At 43.5% G+C, this 25,618-nt stretch overlaps 1 protein-coding gene across 7 annotated transcripts in view; it reads right to left on the reverse strand.

Moving 5' to 3' along the window:
* Nucleotides 1-437: 437 nt before the first annotated feature.
* Nucleotides 438-25,618, reverse strand: part of TRPV1 (transient receptor potential cation channel subfamily V member 1) — a 44,651-nt gene continuing 19,470 nt past the window's right edge. For 4 of the 7 annotated variants that reach the window (XM_045986328.1, XM_045986329.1, XM_045986327.1 and 1 more), the window contains 11 exons: nucleotides 25,273-25,571; nucleotides 24,548-24,727; nucleotides 22,193-22,351; nucleotides 20,731-20,826; nucleotides 19,098-19,168; nucleotides 13,381-13,546; nucleotides 12,885-12,951; nucleotides 9,647-9,969; nucleotides 8,100-8,227; nucleotides 7,403-7,518; nucleotides 438-856 (listed from right to left, as the gene is read on the reverse strand). In XM_045986328.1, the coding sequence (XP_045842284.1) occupies nucleotides 696-856; nucleotides 7,403-7,518; nucleotides 8,100-8,227; nucleotides 9,647-9,969; nucleotides 12,885-12,951; nucleotides 13,381-13,546; nucleotides 19,098-19,168; nucleotides 20,731-20,826; nucleotides 22,193-22,351; nucleotides 24,548-24,727; nucleotides 25,273-25,571 (1,766 nt within the window). In that variant the 3' untranslated portion in view covers nucleotides 438-695. The remainder of the gene's footprint in view (nucleotides 857-7,402; nucleotides 7,519-8,099; nucleotides 8,228-9,646; nucleotides 9,970-12,884; nucleotides 12,952-13,380; nucleotides 13,547-19,097; nucleotides 19,169-20,730; nucleotides 20,827-22,192; nucleotides 22,352-24,547; nucleotides 24,728-25,272; nucleotides 25,572-25,618) is intronic. The other 3 variants (XM_045986331.1, XR_006815994.1, XM_045986332.1) reach the window with 3 other exon arrangements.

Here is a 25,618-nt window from a genome sequence, read left to right on the forward strand (position 1 = left end):
AGTAGGACCCCTGCGGGGGAGTAGGACTACAGTTGCTACAAAAATGGAAGACCATGAAAAAATTCTTGCCACATGCTTTTAAGACAGGTGCTGTACTTTAATCTGGACAGCAAAAGAGTTCTGTTTTGGGGGCCATGATGTATCACACAGAACGAGGAAGTCACTCTGGCAAAACCTGATTCTGGCAGAGCTGGATATAGGGCCAGCCTTCCCCCACCTTCTCTGAGGAATAAATGACATCCCCCCCAGCCCACTCTATTTCAGAGGAGGTATTAAACACAACACAGAGAACAGCTGCAGCTGTTTACATCAAAGGACATGTTTTGTTTTGTTCCAAGAGGTGTTTTCCTGGGCCTCATTTACATTCACTCCTAGTCATATAAAATAAAACAGTGGCATCACATATGTCCACACAAGATTCATCATTCATGATACTTAACAAAGTCAGTAAAAATATGAGAGCAAAATAATTTCCTGGTGGAAGACTCCCTTGGGGACAGTGAGGCTGGATGACTAGCTCTCCCCATGCACCCAACAATGCTTCCCCTAGCTTGTGCAGAGCAGGTGAGGAAAGTGCCTGCGCAGGCACAGGCCAAGCCAGGCTGCTGAGAGGGCCCTGTTGTTCCCTCCACAGTGAGATATCCTGAGGCTCAACAGTGTTAGGAGTACCCTAGAGGGGTCCCTCACTTTTCCCCTCAAGCAACAGGATCCTTGAAGACCTCAGCATCTTCTGGCTTGAGGGACCCTGTAAAGTGCCTCAGATGAACTTCCTCTGGCTGAGCAGGGGGCCTTTCTCTTGTACTTGCATCTCTTAAAAGGGGAACCAGGGCAAAGTTCTTCCAGTTTCTTCCTGAAACTAAAGGGTAAAACATCATTACTGCCTTGGATGCAGCACGCAGAAATAAACACTTATTTGTTGGCCTTACCAACTTGTAGTTCTCTTAAAGGAGACCCAGACATTTTGGTCCTTCCTGAGACACAGGGATAGCTGCCATTTCCTCTTCCCTTGCCTGCTTAAGGAGCCTCTTCCACTCTGGAAAATCTTAAATCCTCTTCCTTCCTCTCACCCTGACTTGCAGGGACTTCATCAGAGTCTATTGCTTGCCTTTCCCAGGCTCCATCTCCTCCCTGTCCACATGGGAGGGAGGACAGATCTCCACAGAGCAACATTGGGGCCTGCCCCATGGTGGCTCCACATCAGGTCAGCTGTAGGCTGATGAACCAGCCAGAGAATCAGGATCTGGGGACCAGGACCCACCAGAGCATAGCATATTGGCAACAGTGTCAAAGAAAACATGGTGACATTAGGTCTTAAATGGGGCTCTACTGTGTGCACAGGGAGCTCCTAAAGAGAATCCAGTTGTCACTCCCTAGCCCCCTCCAGCTTCCCAGCCACCTAGGCAAACTGACAACCAAGAGGGAAAGCTTTACATGTTCCCCTCCCACTGCCAGAGCCCTGGTCAGCCAAGTCTTCTGGTTGGCCACTCTGGGTCTAATCTCTCTAGAAAACCAGCCTCAATTATACCTTTTATACCTCCTACCCTCAGGCCATAATTCAGGTTCCTCTGCTGGTGTCTAACACTGACCACATGTCAAAGGCATCAGGAATATGAGAAGCCAAGCCCATCATGACCACTCCAGCCAAATTCTCCAGGTCTTGGTGTTTACCCCAGGCCTGCAGGCTGATGTTAGCCTGCTCCCAAGCATCACCTGCTAAATACGAACCCAGGCATTGAAGCAGGACTTCCTGGGGATATAGGCCAGGTCTCACTGAGACACAGTCTTCTGGCTGGCTCAGTGTTGGGAACATGCAGCCTCAGAGACTGCTTGGCCCAGCCCTAGCTCAAAAGTCCTGAAAGGAGGCACAGGGCTCTCCATGCCCAATTCCCATAGTCCTGATGCCAAGACTCTCTCAAGTGTTCTCCCCAGCTCAGCTATTAACTGCTTTCCTCCCTGGCCTTTCTCCCATGTATTTCTTTGCCCCTTCCCAATCATATATACTTTGTAGGTAGGAGAGTTCCTTGTTATCTGAATTGTATGACTATTCATCACTAAAGTGTACACTGCTACAAAGTTGTACAAAAAAGCAAAATCCTCAGGAAATATTCACTAATTAATTATAAATGTGAAATCAGGGAACCTCTAATCGTCTCCTACCCCAATCCAAGTAACAAGAATGTGTATATCCCTGCTACTTCAACAATATCTTTATTAATACACAGTGAATGTGCAGTGTTATAAACAGCCAACAATGTCATGCAAACACAATGCAAGTTAACCACAAAGTACAACAGCAAATCTTTAAAAGATGGGAGGTTTCATGAAGTCAGTAAGATTGATATTGGAAGACTGCTCAAATTACAGGCAAAATCATCTTTGAATAGCTCTGTGGTAAAGTTAGATCAATAACAATTGTAGAGATAATCAATAAGTACTATGGCATGACACAGGAAGTGCTTCTAATGCAACTAGTGGGAAAATTACAGGATTGCAGATTGCAGATTGATAAAAAAGATTTCTACTTCTAGCCCTGATGGAGTATGTAGTACTGAGCTACCCACACTGTTGTAAATAACCATAAAGAAGGAAAAAATATTTGCAGTAAATGTTTTCAGGCATAGGATATAGACTGAAAACTGCAGTTGCTGAGAAAAGGTGAAATCCACAAACAGCCCCATGATTGCCCTGATGGTTTGCATAGGGACAATTTCTCTGACTGTGGTGTAGTGAGCTGGAGTCTAAGCAGAGCATGGCAGTACCTCTGAACTAAGGAAGAAGAGATTGGGGATTTGGACAGCTGAAGCAGCTAGAATCTGTGAGACAGGGCACAGAAGAAGAGGAAAAAGAGAGATGTGATGGTGGAGGTCTAGAAGTTTCTGTGCTGCGGGCTGGAGTGTACTTGTACAATGTGAGACTGCATAAGGCCTACCAGACAGTGGCCACTATAGGGCTGACAGTGGGATAGAAACACTGGAAGCTGAGCAGTACTGAGTGGGGAGACCTCCTTAATACCTTTTTTCTACTCTGAGGATCAAGTTAAAGAAATGCCCTACTTACTCTACATGCCCTAGAGTAAGGTCTACCCAAGACCCACCCTAACAAAGCATAAAACCAAGTCCTGGCAAGAACTTCAGTGGAAACAGTTTGGAGGTCGGGTCCCACAAGTTTGATGGAATTGGAAAATACCTTGGCATTTCACAGATCTATCATTATAAAGTTTAAAACTAAGTCTACACAAGTTCAGGGTGATTCAATCAATAATTGAACTGCCAACTAAAACAAAAATTCAATCCAGGGTCTCTAAAACATATTATCCACAATGCCCAGTATACAATTAAAAGTTACTAGACATGCAAAGAGACAGGGAAATGTGACTCACAGTAAGGAGGGAGAAAAAACAGTCAGTGGAAACTGTCCCCAAGATGGCCCAGATATTGGACTTAGTTGGCAGAGAATTTAAATTAACTATTATTAATATGCTAAGAAAAAAAAAGGAAAATAGGATCTTGATAACAGAACAGCTAGAGAATCTTAGGAAAGAAATGAAATCCGTAAAAAAAAAAAAATAGAAACTTGAAAACCAAATAGCATAATACTTGAAATATAATAGTCACTGGATGAGCTTAATCATAGTTTGGAGATGGCTGAGGACAGGATCAGTGAACTTGAAGACAGAACAATAAAATTCTCAAATTTGAGAAATAGAAAAAAAAATCAAGGAAAAATAAAGCCTCAGAAACCTGTGGGACAATATCAAACAATCTAAAATACATGTAGGGAGTGCCTGGGTGGCTCAGTGGGTTAAGCCACTGCCTTCGACTCAGGTCATGATCTCGGGGTCCTGGGATCAAGTCCCACATCGGGCTCTCTGCTCAGCAGGGAACCTGCTTCCCTCTCTCTCTCTTTCTCTGCCTGCCTCTCTGTCTACTTGTGATCTCTCTATCAAATAAATAAATAAAATCTTTAAAAAATAAAATAAAATAAAATACATGTAGGGACGGGGCACCTGGGTGGCTCAGTTGATTAAACCTCTGCCTTCGGCTCAGGTCATGGTCTCAGGTCCTGGGATTGAGCCCTGCATCAGGCTCTCTGCCTGCCTCTCTGCCTACTTGTGATCTCTCTCTCTGTGTCAAATAAATAAATAAAATCTTAAAAAATTAAAATACATGTAGGGGCACCTGGGTGGCTCAGACAGTTGAGCATCCGACTCTTGATTTCAGCTCATGTCATGATCTTGGGGTCCTGGGATAGAGTCCTGTGTCAGGCTCTGCGCTCAGCAGGGAGTCTGCTTGAGGTTCTCTTTCTCTTGCTCCTTTTGTCCCTCCCCTGCTCTCTCCTTCCCTCTCTCTTTCTCTCTCAAATAAATAAAGTTAAATAAAATAAATAAAACATATGTTATTGGAGTCCCCCCCCAAAGTAGATAGGGACAATGAAGCAAAATATATGTAGAAGATCCAAGAATTGCAGGCGAATCTTAAACAGGATAAACCAAAAAAACAAACCAAAGCACGTTTTACTTAAACTGCTGAAAACCTCAGATGAAGAGAATATTTTGAAAGCAGCCAAAAAGAAAAAGACAAATTACATACAGGAATGCAAATAATGAGCAACTTTTCATCAGAAACAATGGAGGCCAGAAGACAGTGGAGAAAAAGTTAGTGTTGGAAATTTCTTTTAAAAAGAGGAAAGAAAATCTGTTAACCCAGAATTCTGTATCTAGTGAAAATATCTTTCAAACATGAGAATGAAATTCACATTTTCAAGTAAACAAAAGCTGATATCAAACTAATTGACAGGGATAGAAATTAGACAAGTAGTTACCTGGGATGGGGAGGGCGAAACTGATTACAAAGAGGCATTAGGGTACTTCCTGGCATGATGGAAATGTTCTATATCTTGAGTGCGGTGGTGGTTCCCTGAGTAGATATTTCCTGAAACCTACCAAACTATACATTTAAAATGTGTGCATTTTACTGTATGTAAATTATATCTCAATAAAGTTGATTTTAAGTTTTAAAATAAAAAAGTCTCTCTATGAAGCAATATCAATTATGAAAGATGAAGTATCATTCTATCAGGCAAGTTGATCTGAAAATAGTGCCCTTTCTCCCACCCTACCAAAAAAAAAACCCCAAACAGTCAACATCTGTTTCATTCTTTGTTCAAGAATAAGTAACATCAGCAAAATGGTAAAGTAGGTAGTTCCCAAAACCTAGACCACCACAAAAACATCAAAAAACAAACAAACAAACAAAAAACAGACAGAAACTTTGGAGCCAATATTGTCACAACTCTGGGAAACAGTCCAAGGTTTATAGCAAACAAGAAAATTGTGAATCAATTAAAAAAATCAACATGGAAATGGTTGGGTACTAAAACTATAGAACTCTTACAAAAAAACATAGGGAAAAATCTTCAAGACATTGGATTTGGCAGTAATTTCTTACATATTACACCAAAAGAATAGGCAATAAAAGAAAAGAATAAATAAACCGGGCTTCATCAAAATAAAAACTTTTATATCAAAGGACAAGTCAAAGAATAGAAGAAAACACTGGCAGATGGTACACCTGACAAAGGATTAATATCCAGAATGTATAAAGAACTTCTATAACTCAACAACAACAAAACAAATTTTTAAATGGGCAGATTGCTTGAATAAAGGCATTTCTCCAAAGAGTACCTATAATGACAAAAGAGCACTTGGAAAGATATTCAAAATAATTAGTCATTAGGGAAATGCAAATCAAAACCACAATAAGATACAACTGCACACCCATTAGGATGGCTACAACCACCACCACCACAACAAAACCCCACAAAACAGCAAGTGTTGGTGAGGATGTGGAACCCTCATGTTTTGCTGGTGGGAATGTACAGAAATGCAGCCACTTTAGAAAACATTCTGGTGGTTCCTTTAAAAAGTTAAAAACAGAATTACCACAGGATCCAGCAGTTTCATTTCTATCCAAAGAACTGAAGCATCAGACTCTTGATTTCAGCTCAGGTCTTGACCTCAGAGTCATGAGACTGAGCCCCACACCCACACTGGGTGTGGAGTCTGCTTAAGATTCTCTCTCTCATACTTGTTAGATTTAAAACTGTGGACTGGGAATCTTCATGTTCCTACATTTCAGCAATAAACTGTAAGCCGTATTTTTGCACAGAATAGACTAAAAAAATTCATGAGAAGCCTGAAAAAAAATAGATTTTTCTCTCTCTGCCCCACACCCCCTTTCTGCCTCTCTATAAATTAATTAATTAATTAATTAATTAATTAAACACCTGAAAGCCAGCAGTCAAACAGAATTAAGTCCACCAATGGTCACAGCATTATTCACAATAGCCAAAAAGTGGACACAATCCTGATGTTGATTGAAAACATGAATGGATAAATAAAATGTGGTATATACCTACAATGGAATATTATTGAGCTAGACACAAAAGCTGTGTTCCACTTATACCAGGTACCTACCCTAGGCAAAAGAGACAGAGACAGAGACAAAAGAGACAGAGACAGAAAGCAGAATAGAGGTTACCGGGGGGTGGGGGAAGAAATAGGAGTAATCATTCAATAGGTACAGAGTTACCGTTTGAAATAATGAAAATGTTCTGGAAATAGAAAGTGGTGAAGATTTCACAACATTGTGGACACAATTAACACCAATGAATTATACACTTGAAAATGGTTAAAATGGCAACTTTTGTATTACACATATTTTACCACAATTTTCTAAAAGCTAAAAACAAAGAATTAGTGCAGAATTGTAACTCAAAATCTGTTTAGTACAAACATTTGCTTCATTTTTAAATAAATGTCCTCAATTAGATCTTTAATTTAACAAGTACTATTAAATGTTTACCATTAATTGTTAAAGGACTTTTTTTTTTCCTGGTAGTGACTTTCTGCAGAGCATTTCTGCTCAAGGTATATATACCCTTTAGTCTTCCCATTCTTCCTCTGCCTTCCTGGTTGTGTTCATGCAAGGTGAGTTTTTGCCTGTACCTGCTCGTATCCGTAAGAGTCACACAGCTGAACATAGACACTGGGTGTGAGGATCGAGAAGAGGAGACAGAGCAGCCCACAAGGCCAGCTGTCCCAGATGGCTGTATATGGGATCAACTGCTTCCACTGGGGCACTTGAGGACAGATGCCTGGGGCAGGGTACTGGCAGAGCTGGTGAGCATGGGCACGCGGCACAGTCAGCTATGCAGGAATGTGTACAGGAGAGTACAAAAGAGTGCCTGTGACAGAGTGTATGCAGGTGCTTGACCCTTGGGGCTGTTCCAGCATCCAGGCTGTGGGGTAAAGAACGCCTGCAAGGAGCAAGGAACCCCAAGGCTTCACCCTGCCCAACATCAGGCTCCCTCCATGTCACAGCATACTTCCCTCATGCCTCACCTCTGCCTGACCGCAGGGAGAAGCTCAGGGTGCGCTTGATGCCCTCACAGTCGCCCGGGTCTTCATTGATGATACCTACATTGGTGTTCCAGGTGGTCCAGTTGACCTCATCCACCCTGTAGGGCAAGAAGACGAGGGAGCTAGGAGCTGATGGCCTAAAAGTCATGCCTAGCTTCCCAGGTTGAGGGCTTAATACCACAGGCCAATCCCAAGAAGCCCATAGACCAGGATGGGGAGACAGCTGGTAGGCAGGAGGGCTGGTAGGCGGGAGGGCTGAGAGGGGCCTGCTTTTTGGACACCAACCCTGAAGCTCTGTTCTCTGACCACATCATGAGGCCCAGGGACTTTAAATTCTGGATTCCTGGTTCTGACCCTGATCACTGGATGACCCCTTTGGACACTTCATTTTCCTGTAGGTCTCCTATGCCCAACAGTAAGTCTCTGATGCCCACAGCTGAGCCTTGAGGTAGCCCATGTACCTACCGATAGCTGGCCTTGGGAGAGTCCCCTATGTTCATGACTGGTCCCAGGAAGCCCTGAGGCAGGTTTCTGTATCCACAGCTGGCTCCAGATGAGTCCCTTATGCCCACAAAGCCCCAAAATGGCCTCTGTACCCATAGCTGGCTCTGGGTAGATCCATGATATCTATAGCTAAGCCCCTGAGCTCCCTAAGTTTGACTTCCTGCCTGGGCATTACCTGAAACACCACCTGCAGTCATCCTTGCCATCAGGTGTGTACCCCACTTGCAACAGCTTGCCTGAGCGGAAGGCCTTCCTCATGCACTTAAGGAAGCTCTTCTCTGTGTCCAGGATGGTGATAGCTCTCTGCGAGAAAACACAGAGAGGAGAGGGGCAAAGCGTTTACCCCGGGGCTTCCCCTGGCTGTCAGTGGGGCTTCCAAGATCAGCCTCTCCAGAGTTTGTCCCAGTCCCAGTGCCCCTGAGCAGGACCTCTAGTGCCTTCTATGTCAAGCTTGTTTCTGTAGCTTGGCAGGTGCACACTCCAAGCTCAGCCCCTCCAGCCCAGACCTGCCCAGGGACTGCTGCTGCCTGCCAGGTCGGGTTGGGGCAGGGCCTTCCGCAAGTGAGGTAGAGTGTCCAGCCCCAGACTCTTCCCTGAAGGGCTCACAGAGGGGCAGATAGTGTAGTAGTTAAGATCCAGGCCACAAGATGGGACTGCTTGGGTCGAATACTGACTATGCTACTTATTACAGATAGTCCCCGACTTACGATGGTTCAACTTAATGATTTTCAACTTCACAATGATACAAAGGCAATATGCATTTGGCAGAAACCATACTTCAAGTTTTGAACGTGGATCTTTTCCCAGGCAAGCAAAATAGTACAATCCTTTCTCGTGAGGCTGGGAGTTCCCAGTCAGCCATGCGATCACAAGGGTCAACAACCAGTACACTTACAATCACTCTGTACCCATATAACCATTCTACTTCTCACTTTAATTATAGTAGTCAATAAATTTCATGAGACATCCAACACTTTATTATAAAATAGGCTTTGTGTTAGATGATTTTGCCTAACTGTAGGCTAAAGTTAAGTGCTCTAAGCACACTTAAAGTAGGCTGGGCTAAGCTGTGATGTTCAGTAGGTTGGATGCATTAAATGATGGTGGTTTATTGGAAGGTAACCCCATTGTAAACTGAGGAAGATCTGTAGTTATCTTGGACATAGATACCCAACTTCTCTATGCCTCAGTGCCTTTATCCAAAAATGGGAACAATAATGGTAGCCACTTGATAGCACTGTTGTGAAAATTAAATGAAAGTATGTAAAACACTTAGAACAATATCTGGTATAGAGTCAATGCTACTTAATAAGAATGACAGTTTATTATTACTCAGGAGAGTGGATCAGGTGCCTCAAAAACGCAGCTATTAGAGCTCCCCCCATTCTAGATGCTCCCCCCAAGTATGGTCTCTGGTGCCCACCCTAGACCAAGCTTCTGTGAGGTGGGCACCCCCTGGGGCTGAGCCCTCCATCTCCTGCCCCTGGAGACTGTCTAACCACAGTGTCTGTGAACGCCAGTTGGTGATGCTTGGGAGGGAAACCCAGAAGGAGGGACCAGCAGGGAGTTGACTGGGGGAGATGCTCTTGCTTGATCCCCCAGGGCTGCCTGCGGTCTCTGCCCTTCCCCAAACCCTGCAAGGGGTCGCACACCTAACTGTGCTAAGCAGCAAAGAGAGCAGCAGACATCCTCCTGCTGGGCACACCCCACCCACTGACCCACCTGTAGCTTCCAGATGTTCTTGCTCTCCTGCGCAATCTTGTTGACAGTCTCACCCATGAGGGCAATGAGCATGTTCAGCAGAAGAATATAGGTGAGAATCACGTAGGCCAGCAACAAGATGATGAAGACAGCCTTGAAGTCATAGTTCTCTGTGAACTCCAGATCACCCATACCAATGGTGAACTTGAAAAGCTCCAGACATGTGGAGTAAAGGCTGTTGTAGGAGCTGTCAGGAGGCCGGCAGCCGGGCCCTCGCCACCTGTGCAATGTGGACTCAGCAGGCACAGAGTTATTCTTCCCATCCTCAATCAGCGTCACCACCGCTACAGGGCATGGGGAGGGACAGGTGCAGCTGAATGGAAGCCAAGACAGAACCACCAACAGACACACCCCATATCCCAGGATGGGTCTGCAGCAGGAACGCTGCTTGGCCATGGAACACTTCTTTATGAATTTAAACACAGAAAAACCACCCTTTTCTTCAGAACTATCAGCAAACTGTTGTAGTATAACTGATCCTTGAACAACATGGATTGGAACTTCGTGAGTCTACTTATACACAAATTTTTTTCAATAAATACAGTATAGTACTGTAAATGTATTTTCTGTATGATTTTATTAATAACGTTTACTTTTCTCTAGCTTACTTTATTATAAGAATACAGCATGTTATATATATATGTATATATATATATATCACATATGAAATATGTGTTAATCAACTGTTTATGTTATTGGTAAGACTTGCAATCAGCAGTGGGCTATTATTAAAGTTTTGGGGGAGCCAAAAGTTATTTGCAGATTTTTAACTGTGCAGGGAGTTGGTGTTCCTAATCCCCCTGTTGTTCAAGGGTCAACTGTATACTGTTTTGTTACACTAAGAGCTTTATCATCATCTTCTAGGAAAAAAAACTGTTAAAATAAATGTGCAAATCTATATATACAATGTGAATATAGTCACCTTTGTGCAGCACACAACCTGCCTAACTTTACGTATCAGTTCTGAATCGACACCCAGCTTCTCAATCACACTCTGTCTGCCTGTGCACCTTAAAGAGTGACCCAGAGCTAACTCATTCCAAAATGATGGGGACTAAGCAGCTCAGAGCAGAATAGCCTCTTGCAGCACAATACACCTTTCTTGGGAAAAATAATCTGGAGTCTGACAGCTTCCATAGCAGTTGTGCCCCATGGTTCCTGCATAGCTGGTAGCCATGAACCCACTTGGCCAAATCCCTTCCCATGGGTACCGACAGACCAGGGCCTTCAGACCAGGTGCTGGAGCCCACACCCATCCCTATCAGTCAAAGCTCCCAGGCAACACTGTCCGTAACTCTGAGACAGAGATTCCAAAACAGGCTCTGGGGTGGGGACAGCGGACGGTGTGCATGCGAACCATGTAACTGCAGAACTCAGATGAGGATCAAAGCAGAATCAGGTGCCCAGAAATGCTGCAGATGTGTCAAAAGCTCAGGAACCAGCTTGGAGGGGCTCCCAAGACGATTGCTCAGACAATCTCAGCATCAAGATAGATGGTGATAGTTAAGATTATGACCCATTTAACAAAGTGAGAATCCATGAAAAAGAAACAAAAAACAGAAGAGAATCTGTGAGGCCATGATGATGTAAATAATAAATGAATGCAGGAGAATGGAAAGCTCCTCCCTACAATAGAACACCAGCTAATAAATGTAGAAGGAGTGACAGAGTTAGAAAATCATCATCTGGCAACTATTAGGATTAAGTGATTCAAGTGAGAATCATCTGTTTTAAGTTTGATGAGAAACGGGATATTTACCTAGTCTCAAAGCATCTCCTCACAAATTACTTATTGACTCTTATTGATTCCAATGGGAAAGGTAATTACTTGACAGTAATCTAGCAGACCCATCAAAACCAAGTAATTAAAGTTAACATCACTAGAAATGGGCTAAACGAACATTGTGGGACTCCTGATACAATGGACTGAGGAAGACACACATTACATCCTTGATATTCTGATTTTAAAAAATACATACCTGAATCTAATTGTGAGGAAACATCAAACAAACCCAAACTGAGAGACATTGTAAAAACCAGCCTTTATTCATTAAAAATGCTAAGGTTACAAGACAAGGAAAGACTGAGGAATCACTCCAAATTAAAGAAACTAAAGAGACTTGACAACTACATGATCTGGGATTTTCATTTCTGTAAAAGACATTACTCGGACAACTGGTGAAATCTGAATAAGGCTGGTAGATTAGCTAATAGCATTGTATCAGTGTTTTATTTCCTTATTTTGATCATTATACACTGTTTATGTAAGAAAAATATTCTTGTTTTTAGGAAATGCAGACTTTATCCAGTGGTAAAGGGCTGATCATGTCTGCAGCTTATTATTTTTTTTAGTATGGTGGTGGTGGTGGTGGTGTGCACCCACATGTGTGCGTGCATGCATGCGTGTGTGTGTGCGTGTGTGTGTGTATGTGTGTGTAGCAGAATGTGATTTTAAAATGTGGTAAAATTTGGGGACTTGGGGTAATAAGTAAAGTTATTTGCATTATTCTTACAAGATTTCTGAAAATCTGAAATAATGTCAAAATTAAAATTTAAAAAGGGGCACCTGGGTGGCTTAGTCAGTTAAGTGCCAATTCCTGATTTTAGCTCAAGTCATGATCTCAGGGTTGTGAGGTCAGGCTCTGCCCTGGAGACAGAGGCTGCTTAAGATTCTCTCTCCCCCGGAACACCTGGGTGGCTCAGTGGGTTAAAGCCCCTGCCTTCAGCTCAGGTCACGATCCCAGAGTCCTGGGATTGAGCCCCGCATCGGGCTCTCTGCTCTGTAGAGAGCCTGCTTCCTCCTCTCTCTCTGCCTGCCTCTCTGCCTACTTGTGATCTCTGTCTGTCAAATAAATAAAATCTTAAAAACAAAAAAAAAAAAAGATTCTCTCTCCCCGGCTCCCTTTGCTCCTCTCCTGCTTTCTCTCTCTCTCTCACTGAATTAATTAATTTAAAAATTAAAGGTAAAAATGTAAAAAAAAAATCTAAGCCAAATGCATCTCTACCTCTAAAATTGCTTACAATTTTATGAATTACATTTCCATGTTCTCCTGCTCATTTCTTGTGTTCTTTATTTTCCAACTCTCTCACTACAGATACATACCCCAGGGGCCTCTCCCCACCCTGCCCCTGCAGAGTCCTCAGGAAGCTGAGGTGAGCAGGATCTTTGCCCACCACCAGCCCTGGGCAAGACCATTACCTGTGGAAAACCCGAACAAGAAAACAAGGTAGACAAACATGAAGCGACACAGGTCTCTCAGGATCATCTGCAGGAGAGAGCAGGCTTGTCAGAACCAAGTCCAGTCCCAGGCAAGACCAAGGGAGGGGTTAGGACTATGTCAACCTAGCAGTTACTCTTGAGCCCAAGTAAAGCTGGAGAACATGCAGGAGGGTTTGGTTTGGTGGCTTTCAGTTCTGGGATCATGAGGAATTCATCCATAGTTCCCACCCTTGGCCTTTGTTCTGGTGGGAGAAGGGGACCTGATATGTAGAGGGGTCCAGTTTTAGGGGAGCCCCCAAGCCTGGGTCAGGGTCAGATAGCCTGATTCTTGAGGAATACACTGGGAAATTGGGTCCTGATCTAAACAAGCGCCTCCCAGACATTACAGAGGATAGACAGAGTTTGTAGACCATGTCCCACATACCCATGGTATAGACAGGCTCTGTGGAGAACCTACTTGGACACTGACACCCACCTTCTCAATCATAACAGCATAGATGCCCATCTGCTGGAAGCCGCGGGTGTAGTACAGCATGTTGGTCCAGCCCATAGCCAGGGAGAACACCATGGAGGCCACGTACTCCTTGTGGTGGCAGAAGTACAGTACCACGGTCCCCAGCATGAACAGTGACTGCACAAAACTGGAGGTGGAGGGATAGCAAGCTCTGTCTGTGAGCACCCAGGAGACCTGCCACCCTCTCAGAAGCACAGACCACAGGCTGTGGTAGGAGCTAGGGTTGGCTGTCCTGCCTCTTTTAGCCCATGATACTCAGTGTGAGCAAGAGCGACCCCAAGAGGGCAAACGTTGGTTGGGGGGTACAAAATCTTTTTCTCTATAGAAAGTACAAATATTAATACAGTACACAGACAACTATACAGTGTATTTGTGATACTAGATAATGGAAGGGGCAATTAGGGAAAAAACATCTAAAAAGGCAAAAAAGAAAAAGGGCTTAGAAACACTGCTTAAGCAGTAAGGAGGGGCAGGCCATACACTCCTGAAAAATCACAGGTGGAGTCTGCTGGTCACACCCTCAAACTCAGAAGCAGAGCCAGGGAAGACGTCCCTCAGCAACTGCTGAGGAGCTACCCAAGTAGGATCCATGGAAGATAGAATAAATCTGATAACCCTTTGTCAGAGTCTGTCCAGTGGTCCCTTCTTTACGTATTCATACCAGGTCTCCTTGTTCATCATGGTCTCCTCCTGAAACTTCCCCCAGCTACCTTTGCACTATAGACCACATTGACAACCTCATTTATATGAGAGAATCCAGCAAAAAATTACCATTGTGCTGATGTGAGCATACTGTAAATTAATGTCAGTAGACTGGCTCATCAACTGGAATTCTGCTGCAAAGGAAAACTATTCCTCTGTATTTGCAGAACTTTAGCCAATATAAGAACTGACACCAGTTGAGATAGGTAAAGAGTTGCCTTGGGTGGCGAATGGAGCCCTCACATATGAACTTGGGAAGCGGTGGACAAATGGAAACTGACTTAGCAGATGCAAGAAAACCGTATTCCAATCTGTAGTTGGGGGAGAGCTGAGAACCATTTCATTTAATCGAGGAGTCTCAAAAGGCTTAGGGACCTCTGGAGGAGAGATGAAGAGACCTAAAATAAAGAAGAGTGGAGGTTTTGTCTCTGAAGAAGATGAAACAGAGGATCTTTGGATCCTCTTTCATCACACAACGTGAAAGCATTGGTATTTTACCAAAAGCAGAAGACTACAGGATTTTTGTATAATACAGATTACAGAAATCCCTCTTTTCCACTCAATTCTCAGAAATATGGCATCCAGACATATTCCCTTCAGGTAGAAGATTGAAAAGATGCAATTGACTAACTTGGATATTCTCCAACAAATAGCTTACATAGACTAGTTTATAGTGAAGCTTAAAATTGATAAGCCGTATTCATGCATTAAGAGCTTCTAGGGGCACTGGGTGGCTCAGTCAATTAAGCATCTGTCTTCAGGTCAGGTCATGATCCTGATGTCCTGGGAACAAGTCCAGGCTCCCTGCTCGCTAGGAGCTTGCTCCCCTCTCTCACTTTGCTGCTTCCCCTGCTTGTGCTTTCTCTTGTTCTCTCTCCCATTCTCTGTCAAATAAATAAATATTTTTTTTAATTTTAAAAAGAGCCTCCAGCCAGTGTTTCAGTCCTCCACTCTTATCCATTAGCAGATATAAAAAATTTCCAAGTATCCTCTAACATGAAAGATAGAGCAAAACAAGAAAATGGGAAACGACAACTTGGAGAAAATAAAACCTATACAAAAAGAAGAAAAATTTACCAAAAACTCTTAACAGTCTCAGAGAGACAAAAGAAGATTGTATCAATGAAACAAGAATAGAATGCTATAAAGAAGGAACAAAGAATTTTGAAGAGTATTTAGAAATTAAAAACATGATATAAAAAATAATAAACTCAGGGGCACCTGGGTGGCTCAGTGGGTTAAGCCGCTGCCTTTGGCTCAGGTCATGATCTCAGGGTCCTGGGATCAAGTCCCGCATCGGGCTCTCTGCTTCACGGGGAGCCTGATTCCCTTTCTCTCTCTACCTGCCTCTCTGCCTACTTGTGGTCTCTCTCTGTCAAATAAATAAATAAAATCTTTAATAATAATAATAATAATAATAAACAATAGGAGGGTTGGAAATTAGAGTTGATTTGAATCTCCCAGAAAGAAGAGCCAAAGATAAAGAGATAAAACACAAGTGAGAAAATATAAGAACTGGTTCAGACTAGGTCAAGAAGTTCAATATACATACCACAGGGTTCCAGAAGAGAAATCAAGAAATAAAAGATATAAATTTCCAGATTGAAACAGCCCCCTGAGTGCCCAGGACATTGGATAAAAACACATCCACATCAAGACACATCATTAAGCTTCAGAACACTAGGAACAAATAGAAGATACTACAGATTTACAAAGAGAAAAAACAAACCACGTCTTAAAGGAGGATCCAGAGTCTGAATGGTTTTGAACTTGTTGTCTATAATACTGGAAGCAAGGAAACAATGGAGAAATATCTTCAAATTTTTAGAAGAATTGTATACCCAACCAAGCTATCAACCAAACATGAAGGTAAGTAGAATATTTTTCAGACATGCCAGATTTGAAATAAATTTTATTCCCCCTTGCCCTACTATGTGTCTTCTCTCTTTGGCTAAAGGATGCCTTCTCCCCAAAAAGGGAGTGAATCAGTAAAGAGGAAGACAGAAGGTTAAGAAAATAAAGGATCCAAATCAGGAGAGAAGTGAAAGGGATCTCCAAGGTGCTAGTGAAGGGATAACACATTGGATGTGTATGTGGCAGCAATGAAACTCAAGAATCAGGTATGGTGAGAGCTGTCATCACTGTGTTCTCCACCATGAGGTCATCCTTTTCACCAGATGATAATACTGAAGGATGTGCTCAAATAAAACAAGGAGGAAAACCAAGAAAGAGATAGTAAGTCTAACCCAGGAGGAAAGCAGTGAGCATCCCAAGGCTGGCAGCAAAGAAGAGTCCCAGGAGGACAGCTAAGCAGCAGGCCCAGAGAGCAAAGAGTTCAGTTAGAAAGAGAGGACAGCACTCCAGGAGGAAATCCCTCCAGAAAAGAAAAAGGTGCAGGGGATTCCAATCATATAATTTAGGTGACTGAGTTTGAGAAAAATTGTACTGAGGGGTTTCAAGATATGTGGGATGAGTTAAGCGTGGATACAAAGAAAACTAAACAAATAAAAACAAAACAATTACTAACTTCAGGAGAAAGAGGAAAAAACGACATAGAGCATATTTTGAAGCTCAACTGTGAATACTACTTATAGAGACGTAAGAATGTAAATTACTGGGGCACCTGGGTGGCTCAGTGGGTTAAAGCCTCTGCCTTCAGCTCAGGTCATGATCCCAGGGTCCTGGGATCGAGCCCCACATCGGGCTCTCTGCTCAGCCCACCTGCCTCTCTGCCTACTTGTGATCTGTCAAATAAATAAATAAATAAATAAATCTTAAAAAAAAAAGAATGTAAATTACTCAATATCCAATAAAACAAAAATTACTATGAACCATATTAAAAGACTAGAGAAGTGGAAGCAGAAAGGATTTAAAACTGTGGACTGGGAATCTTCATGTTCCTACATTTCAGCAATAAACTGTAAGCCGCATTTTTGCACAGAATAGACTAAAAAAATTCATGAGAAACCTGAAAAAAATAGATTTTTCTCTCTCTGCCCCATACCCCCTTTCTGCCTCTCTATAAATAAATTAATTAATTAATTAAACACCTGAAAGCCAGCAGTCAAACAGAATTAAGTCCACCAATGGTCACAGCATTATTCACAATAGCCAAAAAGTGGACACAATCCTGATGTTGATTGAAAAGATGAATGGATAAATAAAATGTGGTACAAAGATGCTAAATCCTCATCTACTGGGTGAGTAAACATCAGAAGAAAGTTTTGAGAATGAAAAGCGATTGTCCCTGGGAAGGAGGAATGCAAGGAATTGGAAGGATTAAGATGAGGACCTCATATACTGGTTATAAGCTTTTTAGTACTCATTATCAATGTTTCCATATGTGCATGGGTAGTTTAAAATAAAATAAAATAAATTTCTAACCTGCCTACAATGGGTCTTCCTAGAAATAGAATCAAGTTTATTGGCACAATGCTACGTAGGAAAATATTGCTTCTCTTAGTAAAGCAAACCAGCATTGCACTAACCATACAAAACTTGCTCTTTGAAGTTGAAGTGTAAGTATCTTAGAGAAAGACAAACACCACATGATTTCACTCATATGTAAAATTTAAGAAACAAAACAGGTGAACATAGGACCCCTAAATAAAATAAGATGAAAATTGAGAGGGAGGCAAACCGTAAGAGATGCTGAACTCTAGGAAACAAACTGAGGGTGGCTGGAGGGGAGGTGAGTGGGGGGAAAGGGTAATTAATTGGGTGTTGGGCATTAAGGAAGTCAATTGATGTAATGAGCACTGGGTGTTATATGCAACTGATGAACCACTAAATTCATCCCCTGAAACGAATAAAAACCAAAACAAAATAAAACAAATGTATAAGCACCTCAAGATCATAGTAAAAGCGTGAGGTTGTGAGTCCTAGGGACAAGCTAGCTACAACTGGATGAGAATCAGCTCCTTGCATTTGCCAGGAATAGAGAGAGAGGTCTCAGGAATGAGGGAAACCTGGAGATCAGAGTAAAGTCCAAGGAAGAGATCCCAGGAGAAGAACCCATTGCCATCTGAAGGTCCCCTTTGTAACCTGGGTCCCGCAAGGAAACTTCCTAATGTTCCAGGTTATTTTGTGAAGGAAGGAGGTTCTTTGTGACATCCACATTGTTCTTATAACTATGTTTTTGCTTATCTGTCTCCCCCTAAAGCAGTGTACCTCCCCAGGTAGGGGGCATTTGGCAATATCTAGATACATTTTTGGCTGTCAAGACTGGGGGACAGAGGGGCGCCTGGGCGGCCCAGTGGGTTAAGCCTCTGTCTTCGGCTCAGATCATGATCTCAGGGTCTTGGGATCGAGCCCCACATCAGGCTTTCTGCTTGGCTGGGAGCCTGCTTCCCCCCCCCCCCGCTCTGCCTGCCTCTCTGCCTACCTGTGATCTATCTGTCAAATAAATAAATAAAATCTTAAAAAAAAAAAAAAGACTGGGGGACAGGGAGAATGCCATTGGCATCTGGAAGGTAGAGGCCAGGGATGCAGCTAAGCATTCTATAATGCATAGGACAGTCCCCCCTCCCCAGCAAAGAATCATCCAGTCCAAAATGTCCTCAGTGCCAAGGCTCAGAAGCCCTGCCCTAAAAACTGGAAATTCCTTGAAGATAGGAATCATATCTGTTTCATCTCAGTATCCCAGTGCCAATTCACTGAATGCCAAATGGTTGGACAAATGTATGAAAAAAATGAACAAGAGTATTCAGACTGTAACTCAGACTGTAAGCCCCACGAGCCCACCTCTGTCATTCCCTAGCACTTGGTGCATCTCTGACAGAGTAGAGCCTCGGCATCCGCTCATTCGACACACATCCTGAGGGCCTTCCACCATTCATTCAACATGCTTGTGAGGTCCTACTGTGTTCCAAGCCCAGCACGAGTGAAAGGATGGGTGAGAAGGAAGGCTATAATCTTAGGACTGGGCCAACAGATGCTGTCTGTTATGGAGGAATAAGAATCAAAGTGTCACTTACAAAAGCATTTCACTGTAGCTGTCCACAAACAAGGTCTTCAGTGATGGCCGCCTCTGCAGGAAATATTGAATCTGCAGGCAAACAGAGAGAGTAAGCTCCCAGGAAAGGCTAGATGGTGAGCATTTGCAATGTTTCCTAAATGGCCTAAAATGGAACACAGGAGGGCATCAAAGCAGATTCCAACGAGGGTAGAACAGTGAGGCTAACAGGTAACTGGGATTTTTTAAACTAGAGAGTGGAATTTTAACAATACCTAGAAGTAAAGACAGGAAGGAAAATCATCAAAATATTATTAATTGTTGTATTTGAATGAGGAGATGGAGAGTTTTTTTTTCTTTCTACTATGTGCATTTTCCCCTAGTTTTCTTTAATAACTGTGCATTATAGTAAAAATTCTTTAATTAGCCTCCACTGAACTAAGTCACCAGAGTAGCCAGTGCTCTCCATTCCCTGAAAATATTCTGACCAATACCCACAGTGAGTGCTGGTGGCTAGGAGATCCTCTCTCAGACACCCACACCCTCCACTCCCTCCCACTGGTGAATCCTGGTTGCCGAGAGTGCTTTTTGCCCACTGCACTTGCTACTGTGGCTTTGTATTTTATTATAATTTAAAATATGAGTACAAAATAAAGACAGTCACTTCTGTAAAGACAGAGTCCAACAATTTGGAAAGACTCCTTAATGGTGAGTCACTAAGAAACACTGGGTGTAGCTTAGATCAAAAAGATTAAGGGGAAAAATCATAACAATCTCCAAATATTTGTAACAGTGTAACATGTAACATTGGTCCAAACTTCAAAGAAAAGACTGTTAATATGTTAGAAGAAGTACCAAGTAATATGCACGTATTTTCAGGTAAAATAAAATGATGCCAGTATATGTGTACATTTATTTCATTATTTTGAACTTTAACAGAATGTTTGGATTAAATGAACAACAGTTGTGATCCATTTTATTTCCGGAATTAAATATTACAGTTGATCCTTGAGCAGCATGGTTTTGAACGGTGAGGGACCACTCACGCGGGGGTTTGGATGGTTGTTTTTATAAACACGAGATAGTACTGTAAATGTATTTTCTCTTCCTTATGATGTTCTTAATAACATTTTATTTTCTCTAGCTTACTTTATTGTAAGAATATAGTGTACAATACATATATCATCCAGAATACATGTTAATTGACTGTTTATGTTATTGGTAAGTCTTCCGGTCAATAGTGGGCTATTAGTAGTTAAATTGAGGGAAGTCAAAAGTCAAAATGAGCACTGGGTGTTATATGCAACTGATGAGCCACTAAATTCATCCCCTGAAACTAATAAAAAACAAAACAAAATAAAACAAAAGTGTAAGCATGTAGACTTTTGATTGTGGGGGCAGTTGGTGCACCTAATCCCTGCAGTATTCTAGGGTCAACTGTACATTCAGTCCTGACTGTCCTTGAATGTGACTATCCTGGGTCCACAGGAACTCACGGGGCAGACTCTCAACCCTCAGTCGTGAATGTCTGGAGAGATCTCTTCTTCACCTGTGTATCTCTCCCATGAATTAAAGAGTGAGTGAGCACTTAGTGAGTCTCTTGGCTTTTTGCTTTGGTGATAATGGAGACTCACGGTGTGGGAAGGAATGCTTACCCCTCGGAAAAAGAAGTAGACTCCCCCTGATACAGAAAGAATCTCGCCAGTGACTCGGAAATAGTCCCCAATGGTGTGTTTCAGCTTGTAGGGAGGCTGCAAGGTGCAGAGAAGTTAGTGACTCCATTCACTTATTCACTCATTCAACAAACATTTTCCAAGCCCTGTGATTAAGAGCCACCCCCTGCCCAAGAGGCTCAGCCTCTACCGAGAGAAAGGCATAGGGGCGTCTGGGTGGCTCAGTTGGTTAAACATCTGCCTTTGGCTCAGGTCATGATCCCCAGGGTCCTGGGATCGAGCCCCATGTCAGGTTCCTTGCTCATTGGGGAATCTGCTTCTCCCTCTCCTCCCTGTTGTGTCCTCTCTTGCTATCTCTGTCTCTGTCTGTCTGTCTCTCTCTCTCTAATAAATAAATAAAATCTTTAAAAGAGAGAAAGAGAGAGAGGGGCATAATTAAAGACAGTGTATTATTGGAGACACTTACAAGAAGGCCCCTCTGCGGGACCTGATTCCCAAGGTGGCAGACTCTAGGTGCCAAGCAGAGTATGCTTACAGTGCTGTGCTGTCCCAGCACGGAGCTCTGCTGGAAGGGTGATGGCATAGGTGGAAACACTCCTATAGACTCGATGCCATATGCTTCCTGCTGCTCCCATGGCCATGGTGAACCCGTCAAGGTTTCCCATGGATGGTGGAAGGTGGGACATTCCACACACGTGTGTCATCCTCGTGTCACAGACCATTTCCTGGGGTGGGTTTCCTTTCTGCATGCCATCGATGGTTTGTAAAATACTGCTTTACTACTTGTCTCACTAGCATGTTTCTCTTTTGCCATAAAATGAAATTATTAAATGGCTTATTAAGTGGATAGAAGCCAGGTTTTACCTAACTCAGAAGTAGAATTTTATTTTTTTCATTTTTTAAAAGATTTTATTTATTCATTTGGGAAAAAGAGAGAGAGCACAAGCAGGAGGAGAGTCAGAGGGAGAGGGAGAAGCAGGCTCCCTGCTGAGCTGGGAGCCTGATGTGGGGCCCAATCCCAGGACCAGAGATCATGACCTGAGCTGAAGGCAGACACTTAACCATCTGAGCCTCCCAGGTGCCCCATAAGTGGAATTTTATATCCAATTTATAAGCAAGGTACCCTGGAAATAAAGGCAACAAATTAAGTGCTTGGGTAGCAAATGGAAAGGATTCAATTCAGTAACTCAAAGGAGTTGAAAACTCCTGGCAGAGGAAGAAGTCTGGTCTTAAGCTGATTTGAAGGATGGCCCAGGGCCTGGCACAGAAGATGTGCTCAAGGGGCACCTGGGTGGCTCAGTCAGTTAAGTGTCTGCTTTCAGCTCAGGTCATGATCCCAGGACCCTTTCATTTCTTCAGCACGCTGGGAAGGAGTCCAGGATCTTATAAGAATGCCCATTCCTCTCCCCATTTCCCTGTCATGAGGCTGAGCCTCAGTCCCCACCAAGCCATCCACAGGCCTGTAGTAGGCTGCTGTGGTGAAGATGATCATATACAAGCAGTAGACGAAGAAGTTGAAGTAGAAGATGCGCTTGACAAATCTGTCCCATTTGTCCTGCAGGAGTCGGTTCAGCGGTTCCACCAAAAGCATGTCGTGGCGATTCTAAAGGGAGCAGAGAGAGGTAAGACTCACTCCCCAGCCAGAAACCACAGAATCTCATATCCAAGAGATCTCTTTTAAAGTTCCACTATCGCTAAGATGGATGAGCCAAAATCAGATCATCCCAACCTTTGCTGGCCATCAAGCCCAACCCCCAGCCCAAGCTTAAGCTCCCTCAACAAGGTCCCTGTTCAATGTCTTCTTCAATACCTTTGGAGATAGGAATCTCCTGGCCTTACACAACCTGGGGAGAAATGCTGTCAGGAAGATCTATCCTCTGGAGTTAAGTTGGTCTTCTCTGCTTTCTACCAGTTGTCCCAGTTCTGCACCTAGGGACTCCAGTACTAAATTTCTGCCCAAGAGAGCCTTTGGAGACATGAAAACGGCAGCCATGCCCCCATAGCCCTCTCCTCTCTAGATCTAACACCCCAGCATTTTTGGAGACGTTTCCTACATGGGCAGCCCTCTGGGATTCTGAGTCAAGGCCCTGAATCAGCATGGCAGCCCAGACAGAGGACAGAGCAAAGCAGGCTACGCCACTCTCTCCCCTCAACTTTGCCCCTGTAAACACAGCCTCTGTCCTGTGGGATACTGGGGCAAACCCTCCTCACTGACAGCACAGACCCACCCCCTAGGTCTGCCTCAGAGACTGGTATCACCTTAGAAAGAATGGACAGGAGAGGTGGCCTTTCAAAGCAGTGGTGGTAGGACAGACTTTTCATTAAGTGGCCCTGGGACGCTCATTCAGAAACAAAATAATTAAGTAAGATGCCTACTTCATACCTACACAAAAATAAATTCTAGGTAAATTAAGAAGCCAAACATAAAATACCTACAAAGGAGTGAAACGAAAGTACTGAAGGATATGTGTATAATCTTGAAATGGGAAAGACCTTGCAAAGCAAGACACAGGTCACAGAAGCTATAAAGGAAAAAGACTAATTAATCTGACTCTCAAAATGAAAAACTTACAAGCAAATGATGCCTTATACGAAGTTAGAAGACAAGAGACAGACCAGAAGAAAATATTTGCTACATATGCAACAAAGAAAGGATCAATTCATTTTATAACAAGAGTACCTACAAACCAAAAGGAATGGGACCAACAGTCCAGTAGAAAAGATGGCGAAGGACAACGAATAGGAAAACTAACCAAAGAAATATGAATGGTCAGATAATTACATAAAATATTATCCACCTCACATTATCAAGAAAACGAGAATTAAGACATCAATAAGATAGCATTTTTGGCCCCAAGAACTTAAATTAGTTTTTGAGAAAACATTGATAATACCCAGGTTGACAAGGACCTGGGTAGATTTTTACCCACTAATGGTGGGCAAATGAATTGATGCAGTCTTTTTGAAGGACAATTTGGCAGTAGCTATTAAAATGTTAAAACATTTAAACATTTTCTAATTTTTTTAAATTTTAAAATGTTAAACATTTTTTGATTTAGCAATTACAATTCCAGGCATCCTAGAAAAAGTCCCAAACCCATGCCAAGTGGCTTGCAGCACTGTAGTAACAAAAAACTAGAAATAACTTAAATGTCCTCCAATGGGCATTTACTCCCCATCCCTACTATGGACACTATGCAGCCAGAGTTTTTCTGAAGGAAGCAGGCCCATATGTACTGATATAAAATGATCTACAAGACACACCATTAAATGAAAAAACTGTTCTACATTTCATATGGTATGATCCCATTTATGTAAATAAAATGAAACCACAAATTTTTATATGGTATAAAAAGAGGATTCTTGGGGCGCCTGGGTGGCTCAGTGGTTTGAGCCTCTGCCTTTGGCTTGGGTCATGGTCCCAGGGTCCTGGGATCAAGCCCCACATTGGGCTCTCTGCTCAGCGGGGAGCCTGCTTCCTCCTCTCTCTCTCTGCCTGCCTCTCTCAAGCATGCTTGTGATCTCTGTCTGTCAAATAAATAAATAAAATCTTCAAAAAAAAAAGAGGATTCTTTTTGTTTACCTGAAATATTTGTGTTTTTTTAACGGGAAAATTAGTCTACATTATTTGTATGAAGAAGGAAAACATTCAGTGGGAATAAATGGGGAGATGAGGCATCAGGGCCTAGGCCCAAGGCAGTGGGATTTCCAGGCAAAGCTGGATGGGGGCTAGGACAGGGGCTGGGGCACAGTGAGGCCAGAAGCCTGCCCTGCCCAGGCCCCACCCAGGCCCACTCACAGGGGTCTCGCTGCTGCTGTAGGCGATCACCTCCAGCACTGAGTTCTTCTCACAAGTGTCAATGCAGGACAGGTCGTAGAGTGAGGAGTGCACGGGCCCATACGCCCATTCCGTGAACTTCCTGGACAGATGCCTGCACTCAGGCTCCTGGATCTCCCTCTGGAGAATATAGGCCAAGACCTGCCACAGGGATATAAGAGCTTGTGAGAGACCAGCCTGGAGCCCCCCGCCAGGCACATCCCCACCACGCCCCCAGCTCTACTTCAATAATAAGTCTGCTTCCTAGCCCAATTGGAGACCAAACTCAGCCCCAGGAAAGCACTCACTTCTATCCAAGCAGCCTCCTGACCAACCTGCCCACTTACTCAGACGCCAGCTGCAGCCACATCAGACCCATGGTGGCCTGATCACACTTGGAGGATCACACCTGATCACATCCATTTCACCCTTGGCTCAACCTACCCCCATGCCCAGGTGCCAGCACCTCACTCCTACTCCGTGTTTGGCTGGTGCTGCTCAGAGGTGGAAATCAGAAAAGGACAGGAGTGGTGCCTGGCTTCTGCTTAGCATCTCACACTTCCTCTGGTTTCCTCTAATAGCCCCTAGTGCCACAGCAGCAGGGTTCTGCAGGGTGGTGATCCCAGGTATGTAGCAATGTAGGCACTTCCCTCCCACAGCACCCTCCAAAGTCATACCCCAGCTCAGCCATGAAGCCTGCCCCCTACCCCAATTTTCCCACTCCTGGCAGCCAGAGCCAGTGGTGTCAGCCCCTTCTTGTTGGTGAGCTCCTCCAGCTTCAGCGTCGGGTGGAGCTTGGCCCCCAGGATCAGAATCTCATTGTACATGCTTGTCACAAACTTGGTGTTGTCTGCTGTGTTGTCGGCCACCTCTACCAGCGCATGCAGCACTGTGTTGCCCACGGAGTCCCTGGCGCTGATGTCCGCTGGCTGCCAAGAGTTCTGCAGCAGGAACTTCACAATGCCCAGCTGGTTGGTGCATGCAGCCAAAGAGAGGGGCAGCTCACCTGTGGCCAACACAGGCATATGATGGGCCTCAGGAATAGAGTAGCTT

Source organism: Meles meles, chromosome 18, assembly GCF_922984935.1.
Source record: "Meles meles chromosome 18, mMelMel3.1 paternal haplotype, whole genome shotgun sequence".
NCBI classification, from domain to species: Eukaryota; Metazoa; Chordata; class Mammalia; order Carnivora; family Mustelidae; genus Meles; species Meles meles.